Source organism: Artibeus jamaicensis, unplaced genomic scaffold (genome assembly GCF_021234435.1).
Source record: "Artibeus jamaicensis isolate MK-2021 breed Jamaican fruit bat unplaced genomic scaffold, CSHL_Jam_final contig_585, whole genome shotgun sequence".
In the NCBI taxonomy this organism is placed as follows: Eukaryota; Metazoa; Chordata; class Mammalia; order Chiroptera; family Phyllostomidae; genus Artibeus; species Artibeus jamaicensis.
This window is the reverse complement of record NW_026521894.1, coordinates 4,382,200-4,400,557: the sequence shown is the minus strand read 5'-3', so window position 1 is coordinate 4,400,557 and position 18,358 is coordinate 4,382,200. Positions and strand designations below refer to the sequence as shown.

The window sequence follows — 18,358 nt, the reverse complement described above, 5'->3', positions numbered from 1 at the left end:
TCAATTAAGATTTGGTTTCACTCAAAGCATTACAACTGAGCCCACGCTGTAGAACTGAGACAGGCCCCAAACGGGGATCCTCTTCAGGCTGCAGTGGGAGCGGGAGGAGTGGTGAGGGTGACAAGTGAGCCAGAGCCTCTCCGAGACTTGTTCTGGCGCAGCACCCTTACAGGCACTCAGCCCTGCCCCCAAACGACGACGGTATGCCCATTCGGCTACCCAAGAATTAAGTAACACTGAAATTCAATTGCACTTTCTTTTTCAAGGAAAGCACTCAATGTCAGTAATGATGTTTTGCAAACTTTCCCCTTTCCCACCAAATTTCTCCATTTTTGTATTGCCCCAAACAACCCTAGTGCCCAGGGTACAGGCGAAAATAACAGACCTGCCAGCAGACTGTCCAGGACTTGAAGCAGCCAGTAGGGCCTCTGACCTCTGCCTTCTCTGGAACCCTACCTCAGTTCTGTGGCCTTCACAACCAGGGGCTCAGCGCACGGTTGGGTGGGGGGAGGAAGGCTGCAGGACTAGAGCTGGCAGTGCGCACACTTGCAGGGGTGGCATGGGTGCAGTGACAGTGCCCCCAGCTTCTGTTGTTGGCCACCTGCTCCTTTCCACCCAACTACTTGTTAGACGAGGAGATTTCACAGGTCTCTTTGATGCGCCAATGTGACTTTGATGCGCCAAAGCTTTGGCCCCTCTTTCTGAGAAACGTGCACAGACATTTTCAGGGGAGGGGTTGGTTCCTGCACCCTCAGGCCCGTCCAGGGACCCTGAGTTGAGGTCTCTAACCCCTGACCAAGAAGAGCATCAATGGCTCCAACTGCAACCACTTGTGCTTTTCAGTGACTGATTCTGACAGGGCCCCTCCCCTCCTACCCCTCCTGCAGGATCTAGGAGAGGGAGGGGGAGCTCCACCTCCTCCCCCATCTCCCGCAGCTCTGCCTGCAGCTCCAGGACACCGTGGCAGGAAGTCCTGGGCTTTGTGCACTAAATTCTGAGTGCCACATGGCTATAAAACAAATCACCTGCACAGGCTACAACTGCTCTGCCCTTCTCATTTCAGCCCCAGCCTGTGATGTCACTACAGAAATGGCAAGGCCGAGCGGCTCTAAAGGGCAGGGATATTGTACATGGCTCATACTTTGCAATGTCCCTTAGGAGACAGATGTGGGTCTCAAGTGAAGCGAAGGTGTTGGACCCTCACCTCAGCCACTAACCCTCACTCGCATATCTGCCCCCACCCGGGATAAAGCCATGACCACGAATCACTGAGGCCAAACCCAAAAGCCAAGTCAGGCAGAGGTGGGAGCTTGCTGAGTGCCTTCAGCCATTCAACTCGACTCCTGCTGTGACGCACCCACTTGTCCCCAACCCACTGAGAAGCAGAATTCCTCCAGACCTGTCGTTGCCAGTGCCCTAAGGGAGTGTTGATACTTCCCTTTGTCTGAGTTTCTAGGGGACTTTCCTAGGCCTGATTGACTCAGCAGAGGCTGAGTGCAGACTGGGTGCAGGGCCGAGCCACCGAGCCAGGAGCCCAGATAGGGAGAGTGAGGGAGGGCTTGGCACCATGGGAAGCAGACCCTCCCGCTCGGCCCCCTGCCACAGCTTGAGTTCCCAAGGGCTGGCTGGGCCCAGAAGATATTAGGGACTCAGTCTCGAAGGAAGAACTGAGTCACTCTACCCACTAGGCAGGCTTTGAGAGCTTCTGACTCAATCTTTCTCCTAACCACCCCCCCAAAAGGAGAGAAGGATGGGGCCGGAGAAGCCCAACAAGGAGGCCTGGTGGAGCACTCTGACCCTCAGGAGCGAGTCCATGGCCCTGTCAGGGCCACCAGCACAGCTGGGGAGTGGGACACAACTGAACTGAGGGAGAGCCTCCAAGGCCTTTCCTAGAAGCACAGAGTGTGAAGGATCGGAGTTCACAGCCTCCGCTAACTCTTCAGTCTGAGACCTGCCAGACCTGCCCTCAGGTCACTAGGGAAGCCTAATGTCTAGCAGGGCCCCTGTGCCAGCACGGTAAGGGCCCAAGGACCAGCAGGTTGGAGGGGCCCCAGAAATGAAAGGGCGAGGCAAGGAGGGCATGTCCAGGAACAAGGCTGAGAGAACAGGGCCTGGCTTTCCCCGGCCCCCCTCCTGGAGCAGCCACCGCAGCCAGAAAGTCCCTCCAGGCAGGGCGGCGCCCACCCACTCTCTGCCAAGGGCAGGCGGGGAGGCAGCAAGCCCTGGCACCCCTCCCAGCGCCGCCACTCTCTCGGGCAGACCCTTGCAAAGGCTCACTATGCCCCCCGGTCCTCGGGAACACAGACCGGCTGACTTAACCCCCGGGTTTACTGGGAGGCTCACTGCGTGACACTGCCTTGTAACAGGAAAGACCCAGAAGACGCCCAGCTTCCCTTGACGGCTGGTACAGTACCTCACTTCTACCTGTCTTGCTTTCATTTAACTCTTAACTGGCCCAACACTGGACACACAGAATGGCTGCTTGGTACCCGTACAATCCCTTCACTCATTTAAGAATGTCTGTCCTGCCCTGGCCAGTATGGCTTAGTTGGTTGGAGAATCCTCCCCTACATCAAAGGGTTGAGGGTTTGATTCCTGGTCAGAGCACATACCCAGGTTGGACGTACGGGAGGCAACCAATCCAAGCTTCTCTCACTCTCACTCTCCCCCCTTTCTCTCTCTCTAAAGTCAATAAACATTAAAAAAAAGAAAAAGGAATGGCTGTCCTATTCTGAGTACCAGTTCCAGGTGAAGCCCCCAGAACTTCAACCAATATTTCTTCATTTTCAGTGATGAATCCTTGGCAGCAACAGCCACAGGTGCCACAGACACAGGAACATCCGTGGGAATCCAGTCACACCTACAGGGGCCGTTTCATGCGTCTCCCCCTTTTAGGCCCAGTCCCTGGGTAGAGAAGGGTCGGAGGTCTGGGGGGTCTTCCTCTGCAGACAGATGCTTGGTCCCCAAGGCCCCACAGTGGAACAGGTGAGAAGAGGAGGCCAGAGCCTGAGGACCCCGTTCCAGCTGCCGTGACCGGCCCACTGCTGACCTCCCCAGGCTTTGGTCTGTTGTCAGTTCTCCGTTCACTTGGGCCCAGGCCTCCTGTATAGTCTTTCTGGGTTCAAGAGAACTAATCCTCTGGCTTTGCCATAGCCAAGCTCCTTAGAATTGCCCTGGAGACCCTCAGGCAGCACCCAGACCCCCTTAATCTGCTTTTAGGAGACAAGAACAGGTCAGGCAGCCCCTCCTCCTCCAGGAAGCTGGTTCCAAAAGAAGCCAAGATTCCTGAGCGAAGAATGACCCCCCACCTCAGGCTAGCTGAAACAGCAGCTCACCAGCCAGTGTTAATATGGGTGAGGAGGTAGGGAGAGACAGACGTCAGAAGGCAGAGGCAGGAGATCCTAGAGGCCCCAGAGACTTTCTGAGTTTGGGGAAATGAAGAAAACTGAGAAATCAGAAGTAGGACAAGGGTAGAAAGAGCACAGTGTGCAGAAAGTGAGGCCTCAGTGGAGACTCGGGGTGCAGGGCTAGGCTTGGCCAGTATCTGCAGCACGGAGGTCCAGACAAAGAAGAGGAAGAAGAGGGTGGATTCAGTAGTCAGAGACTACAACCATTATTTTTAGATGCTTCCCTTGATTCAGTCTCACCCTGGCAGGGCAGCTCAGTCGGTTAGAGCACTGTCCCCATACACCAAGGTTGCGGGTCCCTGGTCAGGGCACACATAAAAAGCAACCAATGAATGCATAAGTAGAACAAATTGATGTTTCTCTCTCACTTTCCCCCACCCCCTTCCTGTCTCTCTCTAAAATCAATGAAAACAAAATTTTCAATCATAACCTTCAGTCTCTAAACCTGGGCTCAGCATGGAGACTGAATATCCCTCACAGCTGCTCCTTCCTGCAATAACAAGACTGACATCACTGTTGTCAGGGAAATGGTGTTTTGATTTAAAATCATGTGACAGCTACTTCATGATTCAATAAACAAACCCTCTATTAACCCTTGCCTAACAGGCCCGCCAGCAGCTCTGACTTCAGAGAGCAACCTGCACACCGTCCAGGAGGACAGTCCCACCTGGCCGGGAGGGCAGACCACCCATCCACCGCCAGGAAGGAGCAGCTGAGGTGACCCAGAGTTGACAGGGGTGTGCGACGTGGCCACTACGCCCCAGATACGTGCAACACCAAAGCAGAGACAGCTCTGCAGACACCAAGGGCCAGTCTGTCAGGGACCAAGTAGGCACCTTTCGCCAAAAGAAACTGGTTCCCACCCGTTGGGGCCATTGGCTCTTGGACCGAAAGGAGGCCCAAGCCCTGGGAGGTTGAATGGCTCCCACAGAAGCCTGAGGCCAGCCAAGAACTAAGGGCAGTTCCCCAGGGCTCTGAGCAGCCAGGGCTCACTCTGACCCCATTTGGGCAGTTGGGCCTGTTTGCTATGCACCACAGACAGTGAGTGAGGGGTTAAGAATGATTTCTGGTTTGCAATTGGATGACTTCCTGGATCACTCACTTGGCTGCTGGCCCCTGACACACAGGGCTCCCTGGCAACAGCCAATGCCCCTCCCATCTCACCCTCAGGTCATTTTCCTTAAGGGAAACACATGCACAGCCCTGCATCACAGAGCAGGGGGGCTTCTAGTTTAAATGAACTGTAGAGTCATAGGCCTAGCGAGGCTGGGCCTGTGCTGCAGGAAGACCCCCAAGTAGACACAAGGTTGCAGGGAGGGTCTGGATGTCACACATGTTCACAACCACTTAAAAATGGAGCTGACACCACTTATACCACCTAGAGTCATTGTGAGGATTAAGTGAGGTTTTGCCAAATCTTTGACAAGGTGCCTGCACACAGTTACTGAAGCTGGAGGCTCAAAGAAGGGCAGCGAGCAGTTTCCCCTGCTTGTGGCCATGACGAGACCACCTGCAGACCTAAGCGAGTCTGCTATGGTGAAGGGAGGCCTCACCCATCCCCTGCTCACATCAGGGGCACACCATACATTTAATGGCACGGCCAGCTGACTCTGAATTCGTAGGAAAACATAATTCGTTTCTTCCCAAGAAAGTCTGGTTTAGACCTAAAAACACAACTGTTACTCCTGCTCCTTCAACCAAAGTGTCTTCCCTAAGGCCAAGTTCTGTGAAATGGACTGAGGACTCGAAGGGCTGACCTCCTTGGGCATCGGTCAGGGCCCAGGGTCTGGCCGAGGCTGTGAGCTCACCCCAGCACTTCCTCCGCAGGGACAGCCCAGAGCTGCCAACTCAGACCCACCTGGCATCCCAGGTCCTGGGACAGTGGTGCATAGCACCACCGGAAAGGAAAATTCTAGAATGAAAACTGGCAGTTCAGAGCCTGGACAACGGGAAGAAGTTCTCATTGCCTCAGTTTACATGAAATGAAGGAAAAGCCTGCCCTGACTGGGTAGCTTAGTTGGTCATAGAATCGTCCCGATACACCAAGGTTGTGAGTTCCATCCCCAGTCGGGGCACATACAATAATCAACCAATGAATGCACCAGTAAGTGGAACAACAAATTGATGTTCCTCTCCCCCTTCCTCTCTAATGAAGGAAGAGCCACTGAGATTTGGAAGGCAAACTTTTTGACATTACAACCTTCACCGAGCAAACCCACTGCAGTGGGAGAATGCCAATCACCTTCCACATGAACTAAATGCAGTTGGACTCAGCATGAGGCAGCCGAGTACCTCGTGCTGTTTTCTGAATGTATCTGTAAGTCTTAAGTTGCACAGCCCCAGGACAAGTGGCTGGCACCGACTTTGCTTATACTTGAATTTTTGCACACCTTCTCCAGAGTGGCATCAAACGGGGCTTGTGAAATATTTGGACACAGTAAAATCGACAGGGATGGCTTTTTCCTTGAATGGAAATGACAACCTGAGAGGTACTGTAGCAAAGAAGAACTGTCTCCACTCTGGGAGACAAGTGGAAACAGCCCATAAGCGCCTCCACCAACCCGCCCGTCTGGCCTCTGCACGGGCCTCACTGGCTCTAACTAGGCAGACCGGGAGAGGCCTCGGGCCACAGGAGTGACCAAGCTCTGGAAAGCCCACTCCACCACAGGCGTTCCCAGAACAGAAGGTAAGAAACAGGGCAACAGGCTTTAAAATTGCAGAGTGGAGAAAAGTTAGGTTTACAGTCGTGAGTATGCAAAAGTATTCTTATATCATTATTTACAATTATTGAATTATTTTCCATTCAAACAACTGTAAACCTACTTTTGCCCCACTCTGTATCCTCTCTCGGCCCTAAAAACTTGACTGTCTCTCAGGGACAGGGTTAAAGGTACCACTTCTCTGCCCAGCCTGTGGTAGCACCAGGCCCTGTTGGCTGTCCTCTGCCCACACCTAAGTACAGGAGAAGGGATGACTCGGGCCCAAGGGGTCTGTGGCACTTACCTTCCCAGTGTCCTCTCCAGGCCCCCTGGGTCTCAGGAAGTGGTTCTTGTCAGCCCCAGGGGCGTTGGGCTCTTCACTGCCCTTGACAGGAAAATCTAGCTTCCTCAGCCTTTGGGCCACCACTGAAGATAGACACAGCACTGTAACTGTTCCTCCCCACGCCCCTCCTAAGCCCACCTTTGCTTCCCAGGATGCCCTCGGTGTTCCAGCACTGCGGTGGGGATGGGTCCCCTGGGCTGAGAAAGCAGGTAGACCCCAGGACCTTACTGAAGGTCCTTTTCCTCAAGAGCCAAGGAAAGTGCCATTCCACCTGGTCCATGGTACCAGCTAAATGCTTCCCTGCCTCTGTCACCGACAGCCTGCAGAGCCCCAGTCAGTCACAAAAGACCTGGGTCCACCTAGGACTGATAGTATCAGATTAAAAGAACATCTCTGGAGAAAGAAATGACTTGGCTTTTCTGCCCAATGAGCAATTAAGCTCTCTTCCTCCTCCAGATTTCCATCTCAACAGAACATCATGCAATTTCCTGGACACAGCAGGCTCGTAGGGAAAAGAGGGACTGTTCTAGGTACAAAAAAGGATTGGAGACATGTGAGTGAACAGGAAAAAGGGGCAAGGAACTGGATGGAAACAGGAATAGGAAAATCAAGGGGGAAAAATCACATGACATCAGACCACAATCACTGCATCTGTTAAACCAAGGGAAGAAGGGAACAGGTCCTTCTCCCTCCAGGATTATATCCAAGCGGTGGAGAAACAGGTTTTAAAATAGAGTATCAAAATGAAAAAAAAAGTGTCAGAGGAATTTAAGTAAAAAGCAGAAGGGCAAGGCAGGCAGCCGACCCACTTTGGCGACCCTGCCCTGCCGCCTCCACTGGGACGGCACCAACGTGGGTTCTACAGAAAAGCACCTGACGGGCAACTCAGTGACCACACGGTGATTAACAAACAAAACTGCAACAAGCAACGCTGCCATAGCAAAGCTACTTTGCCAACAACGCCATTCTTCTCCCCCCTCGAGGCCTACACATTGTCGTGAGTGCTTGGACGGGGCAGCTCAGAAGTCAGGCTGCTGCCTGTTTTGAGTCAGGACAAATGTCCAGCAAAGACCCCCAGGGCCATGCACCCCAGGGGTCAAGCTCTGGTACTTCCATGAGCGGAAGACTGATTGTGACTTCAGTGGGGCCTCATTAGAAACCACACTGCCCTGGCTGGTGTGACTCAGTGGACTGAGGGCCGCCGGGCTGTGAACCAAAGGGCTGCTGGTTCGACTCCCAGTCAGGGCACATGCTTGGGTTGTGGGCCAGGTCCCCAGTAGGGGCCACATGTGAGGCAACCACACATTGATGTTTCTCCCTCCTTTCCCCCTCTCTAAAAAGAAAAATAAATAAAATCTTAAAAAGAACCCACACATTAACAACCTGTTTCTTCTTATGAAATAGGATGCACCTTTGGTTCATACCCGCGTGGCAGACATAGAAATAAGATCTGCTCTCTCCAATCTGTGAGGAGTAAACCCCATACAAATGATAGGAACACTGAGGTGAATTCTGTTGTTGATGAGACATTTTTATTGATAGGTTTGTATGTTTGCCTCTGCGTCCCTTTCCTAATCAACCAAACAATCGATGTGAACTGCCTTGGACAATTACAACGATCTATGTTGGGGGCAACCACAACGATCCAAATGAATGGTTGTCTGAAACAGCGTACTGGAGAAGGGTCACATAAAGCACGTTTCTTATTAAGAGCAGTAAAACCTGCTCTCGTTTTGTCAATTGGAGAGCGAGACGTGGTCTGGCACCTTTGGTGACTTGTTCCATGATCGCAACACATCAGAGAACAGACTGTAGGAATGCATTGAACACATTTTTATTGAGCACCTATGTACACCAGACACTGATCCAAGTGCTGGTAATACAGCAGAATACAAAACAGACAACACTCTCTGCCCTTTCAGAGCTCCTGGAGCTTACATTCCAGTGAAACCAAGATAACCCAAGAAAAAAATGACCAAGTTATGAGCCAAAACACAATTCCTCTTAGAAAAAAACAAATGAGACTGCCTACTGTTCAACTGCTAAGGAAGCAGTGAGATCCCTAGGGAGTCATCTAAAAAGGCAGCGCCCTGCTGAGCTCCCTGACCCACGCCTGAACAAGCAAAGGAGTCCCCTTTGCCACAGTCCTAGGGCACAAGGTACAGGGCTCCCAGGGAAGGTACCAGGGCATTTAAAACTCTATCTGCAAACCAAGGGCATTTCCAATCAAAGATAAAGTAACAGTTGTACAAATGTGTTTTAAGAATCAAGACAACAGTCTCTGATATATAAAATTCAATAAAGAGGAACACAACCTACAGGTAACAAAAAAGAACCGTGAAAGTAAAATTAAAATGTTTATAGCATAATACTTTCTAAGATATAAAATGAGAATGTATAAAAAATTTCTGCTTAGGAAAGCATTTAATTCTTAGCCCCCAAAGTAATAAAATTGGAAGTTACTATAAGGTAATTTGACAGTTTTAAATGCAGGCAATTTCTGATATAAAATGTTCAGTTTTTCTACAGAAAGACAAACTTGAAAGTAATTTGCTCAAACTTGGCTTTATGTAATAGTTTAACGTACAAAGTTTTATAGGTATCTTTGGAACTTCAAAAAAACAGAACAGGGTTCACTGGGTTTAAAAGAGGTTATGAATAAAAGAAACAATTCCAAAACCAAAATGGAAACAAGCAAACTACATAGCAGGGAGCACTGAGAAAAAAAAGCTACAATAAAACCTCATTAATTAAAATTCATTAGGGACAAGGCCAGTTTGAGTAGGTGACAATATAAATAAATTTAAATGGAAAAATACTAAAATTCTCCAAGAAATACAAATGTATGTATTTTAGGGATAAAGACTAAACTGAATATATCTAAAAAAATATGGCCTCATAAAAATCCTCATGAAAGCTATTTTAATGTAATTGAAAAAAGTGATTAGCAATTGGAGTATCAACTGGTAAAAGGATGCTTTTTAAAGAGAGCTTTAAAATTGTTTAAGTAGTTCAGACCCAATAGGCTTCCTTACATCCTACTAATTTGCTCCAGGAAACCCTTCCTCTGGCTTACTCATCTTAAGTTCCAAGAGGAATTAATGAGGCTTTACTGTAAAAAGCAGGAAAACAAAGATTTCAAATGATAAGATTCCAGCATCACCCACACCAGAAAGTAGTAATGAAACTTCAGTGTGGAAAGCCACAACTGCACAATGTAGCAGGGACCAGATATTATCACAGCTGGAAGCAGAATGATGTTAAAAGCAGGAAATCCTCGCAGTATTACACCAGTGGTTCCTTCACTCATTAGAAATACAAAACTGCAGTCTTACAAAGACACAGTACAACTACTGCTTATTAGGAAGCACTTTCTCAGGGTGTGGAATGGAGAAGAGAGTATTTTTTGAATGCCGTCACAGTGGTGTAAGCCATGGAAATTCAGTTGGGTTTTAACATCACACACTAGCAGCAAGACACATCTACACTTCAGGTTTCTGAGTGACATGATTACAGTCAAAATCAAGGAAATAAAAACAAAACAACCAAACGTGAACTCTGAGCTTCCACATTCTCCTTTCATGTAAGACCATCATTATCCAGGAAAACGTGGCTTTCTCTACAGTTAAATCTCAGTGTCTCCCCAAATAGAGGGTTTGTAAAATAAGTTATTCTAAACCATGTACACTTAAATTTTGGAATGATGGAGAGACACACATATATAAGTAAACACCACGAGAATCACGCCACTTCGTGTGTGGGCCCGAGCCCATCCGGGCCCGGACAGGAATATTCAGCGGCCAGGGCCTGATGAGACAGCAAGGATGCAGGAGCCCAGCTGGTGCCGGATAAACCACTAAGAAACAATCAAGAAATGACTGTACTGAGTGTCGGGAGTTGGTCACAAACAAAAAGAATGGTTTATAATTATTGCAACAAGAAAGACAAGTAAAAACAATCCCATTTCATCTTTAGAAAAGAATCAAGTCACTGAAATTTGATTTCTTGTAAGTTGTTGCCATTTGCTTGGATGAGGTCTTGAAGGTGTTCACTGTTTCTCCACCCAGTTTAAGAACACATTGACTAGAAATCTCTGATAAGAATTTAGTAAAGTCTTTTCCCTCCTGTTCCTCATCATGCCAAGGCAAGCACTGGAAAATTCCAAACAAAATCAAGTTAGTGGCACAGAAACTTCACGAACCATCTACGTGACTATTAAGTGCGACAACAATGATCCACAAGCAGGAGGCTACGAACTTATCGTCATGGCTTCTGTCAGGCTAACCAAAAAGTTACCCTTTAAAATCGAAATGAAAAACTATTCTTACCAGTAAGAATCCCACTCCTGCCCAGCCTACACATGGAACTGAGAAAACGGCCTGCTCAGCGGTGGGCCGAGAAGGGGCACCAGCATTCCAGGACCTCAGTACCCTCCCCGCCTCCCACATGCTCATCGCCCCACCCACTTAACATCACTCGGACCCTGTCAACCACAGCAAAAGCTGTAAGGCAGAAAACAGAAGGACCTACCACTTATAGCTTCCTGTGCGAAGTATTTGACATCCATGTCTTGATCTTGGCCTAACTTCTGCAGTACCGGCTTAACTTCCACCTGCAGAGCACTAAAATCCAACAGTATTATCTGAAAGGCAGCCTTTGGGTCAGAAAAACACTCTATGGTATATATACTCTAAGGTAATTTTTAAAGATTAAAATAAAAAGAAATATTTTAAAATACCTATCGGTTTGATAAGTACTAAAATAGTCTCTAAAGTTCTCAGCAGAAATAGCTTCAAACAATGATCTACACATATATGAGTTTAAATATAAAAGAGTGGACACCCTAAAAAATTAGTTATGCTACTTTATTATTTTCTTTAAACAAACCTACACCTTAGATAAAGTGTAAAACCCCTGATTTATTTTTAGTTATTACTCCCTACTATAAGGTAAAAATTCAGATCTACTTCTAAAATGAGAGTAATATTCACTGACAGTCGTCAGAAGGATTGGCAATTAGGTGAAACAGATAAAGGGATTAGGCAAAGAAAAATTCAGACACAGAAAAAAATAATAATATAAAGTCCTACTCAGTATTTATAGATTCAATGCAATTCCTATTAAAATTCCAACAGCATATTTCACTGATCTAGAATAAATACTCTTAAAAATTTATATGGAGCCCTGGCTGGTGTAGCTCAGTGGATTGAGTGCAGGCCTGCGAACCAAACAATCGCGGTTCAATTCCCAGTCAGGGCACATGCCTGGGTTGCAGACCGGTTCCCTGCAGGCCAGTTCCCAGCAGGGGACCCACGAAAGGCAACCATACATTGATGTTTCTCTCCCTCTTTCCTTCCCTTCCCCTCTAAAGATAAATAAATAAAATATTTAAAAAAAATAAATTGCATGTCATTTAAAAAAAAAAAATTTATATGGAACCAAAAAGACCCAATTGGCCTCAGCAATCTTGAAAAAGAACAAAGTAGGAGGGATCACAATACCTGACATAAAACTATACTACAAGGCCGCTGTAATTGAAATAGTCTGGTACTGGCATAAAAACAGGCACATAGACCAATGGAACAGAACAGAGAGCCCAGAAATAAACCCAAGTCTCTATGGTCAAGTAACATTTGACAAAGGGGGCATGAGCATAAAATGGAGTAAAAATAGTCTCTTCAATAACTGGTGTTAGGGGAACTGGACTGGTACATGCAAAAAGTAAATGAAACTACATTACCAATTTACACCACACCAGAATAAACTCAAAATGAATAAAAGACTTAAATACAAGTCGTGATACCAAGAAAGTCCTAGCAGAAAACACAGGCAATAAATTTCAGATACCCAACATACCAATATTTTTGTACATCCACTAGGGCAAGGGAAATCAAAGAAAAAATAAACAAATGGTACTTTATCAAAATAAAAAGCTTCTGCGTGGCTAAAGAAAACATCAGCAAAATGAAAAGAGAACCCACTGTATGGGAGAACATATTTGCCAGTGATACATCGGACAAGGATTTGATCTCCAAAATATATACAGAACGTATACTGACTCAACACCAGGAAGACAAACAATCCAATTAAAAAATGAACAAAGGACCTGAACAAACACTTCTCCAAAGAAGACATACAGAAGGCCCAGAGACGTATGAAAAGATGCTCAGCATCACTAGCAACTGGAGAGCAGCAAATTAAAACCACAGTGAGATACCACCTCACACCAGTCAGAACAGCCATCATAAACAAATCAACAAACAAGTGTTGGAGAGGATGTGGAGAAAAGGGAATCCTAGTGCACTGTTGGTGGGAATGCAAACTGGTACAGCCATTGTGGAAAACAGTTTGGAATTTCCTCAAAAAACTAAAAATGGAACTGTCTTTTGACCCAGCAATTCCATTGCTGGGAATATAACCTAAGAATCCTGAATCACCAAATGAAAAGAACCTATGCACCCCTATGTTCGTAGCAACATTATTTACAATAGCCAAATGTTGGAAACAGCTTAAGTGCCCATCAGTAAATGAATGGATCAAAAAGCTGTGGTACATTTACACGATGGAATCCTACACAGCATAAAGAAGGAACTCCTACCTTTTGTGACAGCATGGATGGAAATGAATATACTATGCTAAGGGAAATAAGCCAGTCAGTGACAGACAAATACCATATGATCTCACTTATAAGAGGACGCTAATGAACAAAATAAACTAACAAGCAAATTAGAACTGAAAACATGGAACAGACTGACAGAGGCCAGAAGGGAGACAGGAGGGTGATAAGGATGGAAAGAAGGGGAAGGGACTAGTCAAAGAACATGTATGAATGACCCATGGACATGGACAATGATGTAGGGATTGGCTATGGGAGCGGGGAGTAGGCTGGGCAGAGGAGGGCAAATGGGAAAAATTAGTATTGGGAGAAGTGGACTGGTACATGCAAAAAGTAAATGAAACTAGATCACCAACTTATACCACACACCAGAATAAACTCAAAATGGATAAAAGACTTAAATACAAGTCATGATAGGAAAGTCCTAGCAGAAAACATAGGCAGTAAAATTTCAGATACCCCACATACCAACACCAATAACTGTAATAGAATAACAAAAAGAATAAAAATATTACTCAGTATCTAGAATTGGTCCAATTTTCTGGAGAGATTTGGCCACGTTGAAACGAACATTTGCCACTTGGTCTCCTGCCATTTTCAATACAATGGGTAGCATCTGCTTAGTGGTTATTTCCTGACCGCAGGCTTCAGACAATGCCTAGAAAAAGAAATAAGAGGGCACATTTAAAATACTTTTATTTTTAAATATCCCAAAATGTCTCTAGTTTGAGCACTAAATGAAGGATACAAAGCAGCATAAAAAAAAAAAATCCCAGAATTAGACTAATTCACAACTGACATCACTACTGTAAATTTTAACATGAATTGAAAAACAGACATTTTCTCTCATCTCTTAACTATACAAATTAGTATAAATATATATTTCAGCCCTGACTGGCATGGCTCAGTGGGTTGGGTGTCACATCCCGCAGATAAAAGGTTGCAGATTCGATTCCTCGTCAGGGCACAAGCCTGGCTTGCGGACCAGGGCCCTGGCTGGGAGCGTGTAAGAGCCAACCAATCAATGTTTCTCTCAAATATCGATGTTTGTCTCCCTCTCTTTCTCCCTCCCTTTCCCTTCTCTAAAAATAAAGTCTTTTAAAAAAAATACATACATGCATTTTTATATGTGTGTGTATGTATAAATATTCTAAATAGAAAACAATATATGAATTCAAAGCAATAAGAGCCACGTAATACTTACATTAATGCAGAATAAAGTGGTCATTCTATGCAAATAATTAGGGTCATCTGCCATTACTAACACTTTGGGAACAATGGTATTTTGGGCCCACTCTGTACCAAACTTCTGAACCAGTTTCATGAGGTTGTTGGTGGCAGCTTCACGAATGGCGTACACTGCAGAAGAGGGGAAGACCACACTATCATGCTGCTTACATGAAAAGCATACCCTAGTTTACTTATGCCATCATCAAAGATGAGCCAAACACAAAGTTCTACAAACACATTCCAAATTTAGCCACACTGCACTGGCAAACATGCTTAGCTACGACTCGTAACAACACTGATTTGGTCTTACTACAGTTTCAAAATGTGTAATATGTCCAAGGAAAAAGGAGCTTGGTATAAGCACCATTAATTAATTAACAAATATGACCACCCACTATGTACTGTATGTTACAGAAAGAATACATAAGACACTTCTCCTCGAGATCATACACTAACATGCTCCAAGAAGTCACATGTTAAAGACTGATTATAATAAAGTATGAAATTGTGTAGTAACAATCATGAGGGCTGGAGTTTAGAAAAGAGGGAACAGAAAAGTCTAAAAAAGCTTTCGGGAAGAGAGACCTTATACTGGGCCTCATAGATTAGAGAGGATTTGTGTAAGGAGAGAGAAAAGAACGGTAATTCCTGGAAAGGGTAAAAAAAATTATCCAGAGCACAAAGGACAGAGCTGAAATCTGAGAAAATGTGAGGCTGGAGAGTTAGGGTAGACCAAAGACACAGAACATCTTGAAAGCTACATTGAAATGTTCTGGGGAAAAAAAGATGGGTTTTTGAAGCAAAGTTGTCACCCGCTGACCAGTGTGGTATTTTGACAAGATCCTCCCAGCCGTGGTGAGAACTGAGCGGAGGAAGACAACGAGGAGGTAGTTTAGAGGCCACTGCAGTCACCTACACAACAGCAAATAAAAACTTCAGACCATCGTGCCCATTTTCCCTTGAAAAGGTTTATGTTGAGCCACGTCAAATGTCTTCTGTAAATACACGTATCCACCATAACATTTAATACCCTACGAGATCATTTATCAAAGACATCATAAATCTAGACAATAAAGGCCGAAGCTACAGTTTTCTCAACAACTGGTTGCTATACACAGCACTGAACACAGACAGGGTTGCTGCTTACTTAATTTCACAGGTCCAATACAGTTCAAAACGGGGAGTTGGATAGCAAATCTAGGGTGCTGTGTAGTGATCCCTCCTCCTTTTCTCTCCAGGTAGGCCCAACCCACCTAGGTGATACGATAAGCAAGAATAGCTAAGCCACAGCCCCAATCCTGGAAAATCTATATAAAACTTCCAGGCAGGAAATAGTCAACTCTTCCCAGTCCATAGAGCCTTTTAGGCAATGCCATTAATAAAAACAGGCAAGAGAGCATAGCAAAGAAACTAGGTATCACCAACACACACCTGACCGAAGTCTGTAGGGGAATCAACCTGTCAGTAATATCTAGAAGCATTGTCTCAGAAGTTCAAGTCAACTGTTTTACCCACAATATAGATTCTCTCCCTTCACATGTATATAATCTTTGTCTTTGGCACAACCAACCTCCACACTGCCTCCCCAAAGGTGGGGCTAGCCACAGTACAGATGTCTGCTTCTCCTATTCCGTTTTTCAGTTTGGTATTTCTCTTATCCTAGTGCCCTTACCATAAGAAGGGATCTCACCACCACAGAAACCAAAGACAGCACACACACACTTCTGAAGACTATTTCTTTTTTCTTATCCTTTAAAGTTACCTTTTCATGGCCTATTTTTTTTCTTTTTAAATGAATCTTAAGTATGGCAAATCATAGCAAAAAAGTTCCTTTTCAGAAAAAAGTGTTTATATTATTTCTGATATATATTTAACATTAGTGAGAATGACATGCCCCAGAAGATTCTATACCTTCTAACTGAACTCAACTCTACTTGGCCAGATGCCTACAATGTTCTTAACTCCTCTCAATCTTATTGCCAAAAAAAAAAAAAACCCACTACACAGTTCTGCCTGTCTTCTCTCCTTGTTTTGCCTGCCTCCCTCCCTCCCTCAAGGTCTGCCTGACTTGCAGGATTCCTCTAAATGTTTACCACATTCTACATATGCTAACGTTGATATTCTTCCCCTCACCAATACAAAATAATTTCTCTTCTTAAACCCTGCCCATATAATTTATCCAAAATAAATTTACTTAATTTACAACTTGTTTAAAAATATATTCTCCTTCTAAATTCCTTCCCCATCAATATTGTCCACTCAACCACAAGAGCAGACATGAGTAATACTTTCTTCCTTACATTTCTCTGCATTGTTCACAATATTCTTTTAGTAGTTTAATAATGAGGAAGAAAGTTCCAAAGAATTCACTTATCACTAATCAATTAATACATAGTAGTTATCTAAAATGTCAAAACAAAACAACAAAAATTCCAAGTGATTAAGTACAGAATGTTTTCAAAGCTGATATTTCATTGGTTCAAACGATGGCCACTTTGGTATACTGCTATTGAAACAAACAAACAAACAAGGGTCTCTCCTACCCCCAAACTGGAAGAAAAAATATCAGAGGGGAAAAAAAGAAGGAGTAAGCTACTCCAAGCAATCCTACATAGAAAGGGTGTTGAGAATCTAATTCTTTGTGGAATATTAGTACATTGAAAGTTTCTCAAAATAAATCTAGAAAGCCAGCTTTCAAAGAAAAGTATAGAATCTTCTGGGATACGTCATTCTTCCTAATGTTATATATGCACCAAAAGTAATGTAAACACTAACTATATGACTGACCTCCCATATGATCCGAATAACAAAACCACCTTCCATATGCCCTTAACAAAACCATCTACATATCTAAGCAGACATAGTAAATATTCCCACCCCTTCCAAATATCCAGGCATAAGTAGCCACAGAAGAACAGAGATACACTCAACACATAAAGTACACATAAGATGCTATGGAACTCAAAGAGAATGCCTACCATATCCACCAAAATATCTAACTGAAGCTCACAGGACATTGTGTTATGAACTCCACAGCCTGCGGCCTGAGCAGGTTTCACACCGCACTGAAGATGCTGGTCTGGACCTGGGGCCTGACACTGGACCTTACTGGTACAGCGGGCACCCTTCCCACCTGCCACTTCCTGGACAAGAGGAGACACATGGACCCAAGACCTTGTCAAAAAAGTCAACTGCTAACAAATTAATATATAAATGGTTTTCTATAGATATCATTGTCTTGTCTATTTTGACAAGCCACAGCACCAGTTTTCATTTGTAACAGTTTGTGGCATTTGAAGAAAAGGATTTTATGAATTATATTATAAATGCAAAGAGAAGTTAAAGTATTGAGAGACCTATTTTCTAAATGATGTCCCACCTGACCCTGCCCTTAGCTTACAACTCACCCTCTCTTATTGTGGCAGCAAGCAGCCAAGGGTACAGGCAGTAAGCTTGCCTTTCACCAAAACCAGAAGTCTAGACCCTCTCTGTCTTAGCTCAGAGCCAACATCTCCCTCTCCGATTTCTTACTATGCTGCTATGTATCTCCTTCTCTACGTCACTCAAGCCAAGGAGCCATTTCTTCCCTATGGGCCTTTCATCTGGTTGCACACCCTGTCCAACCCAGATGGCATTGCCAAGCAGAAGACCATGAGGTAAGAAAGAAGTGTCTGTATGTATAAACGAGATAATATGAAAATAATGTAACAGAATGACTAAGAAACATGGCAAAGAGATTATTTATACAGAAAATAAGGTTTAAGATAGAAAAATATTGGTAGAAAATAGAAATGCCCAACTTGTGTTCAGAGGAAGCTAACTAGATTTTAATCAGTCTTTCTTCATCCCTACGCTAGGAAGGCAAAAATATCTGGTCAGATTAGGATTCATTTCTAAAAAAGAAATACATAAACAAAATGGGATATACGCAAAAACATGAGCATTCCATAATAACCTGTTTTTAACGTACTTACTTACCATGGTCCACAAGCCAAGCCATACATAAAGAATTCAGCTTTTCATCAAAGAATTCCACACCCTATGGATACAGATGATTGCATTA

General features: G+C 44.8%; 1 protein-coding gene across 3 annotated transcripts in view; it reads right to left on the bottom strand.

Annotated features, from left to right (window-relative positions):
* PPP2R1B (protein phosphatase 2 scaffold subunit Abeta) overlaps nucleotides 1-18,358 on the bottom strand; it is a 40,762-nt gene that overhangs the window by 3,826 nt on the left and 18,578 nt on the right. For 2 of the 3 annotated variants that reach the window (XM_037136168.2, XM_053670389.1), the window contains exons 11-15: nucleotides 18,274-18,334; nucleotides 14,270-14,424; nucleotides 13,581-13,723; nucleotides 10,980-11,071; nucleotides 6,411-6,532 (exon numbers count right to left, since the gene is read on the bottom strand). In XM_037136168.2, the coding sequence (XP_036992063.1) occupies nucleotides 6,411-6,532; nucleotides 10,980-11,071; nucleotides 13,581-13,723; nucleotides 14,270-14,424; nucleotides 18,274-18,334 (573 nt within the window). Of the gene's footprint in view, nucleotides 1-6,410; nucleotides 6,533-8,267; nucleotides 10,601-10,979; nucleotides 11,072-13,580; nucleotides 13,724-14,269; nucleotides 14,425-18,273; nucleotides 18,335-18,358 lie in introns of those variants that run through there. The other variant, XM_037136167.2, reaches the window with a different exon arrangement.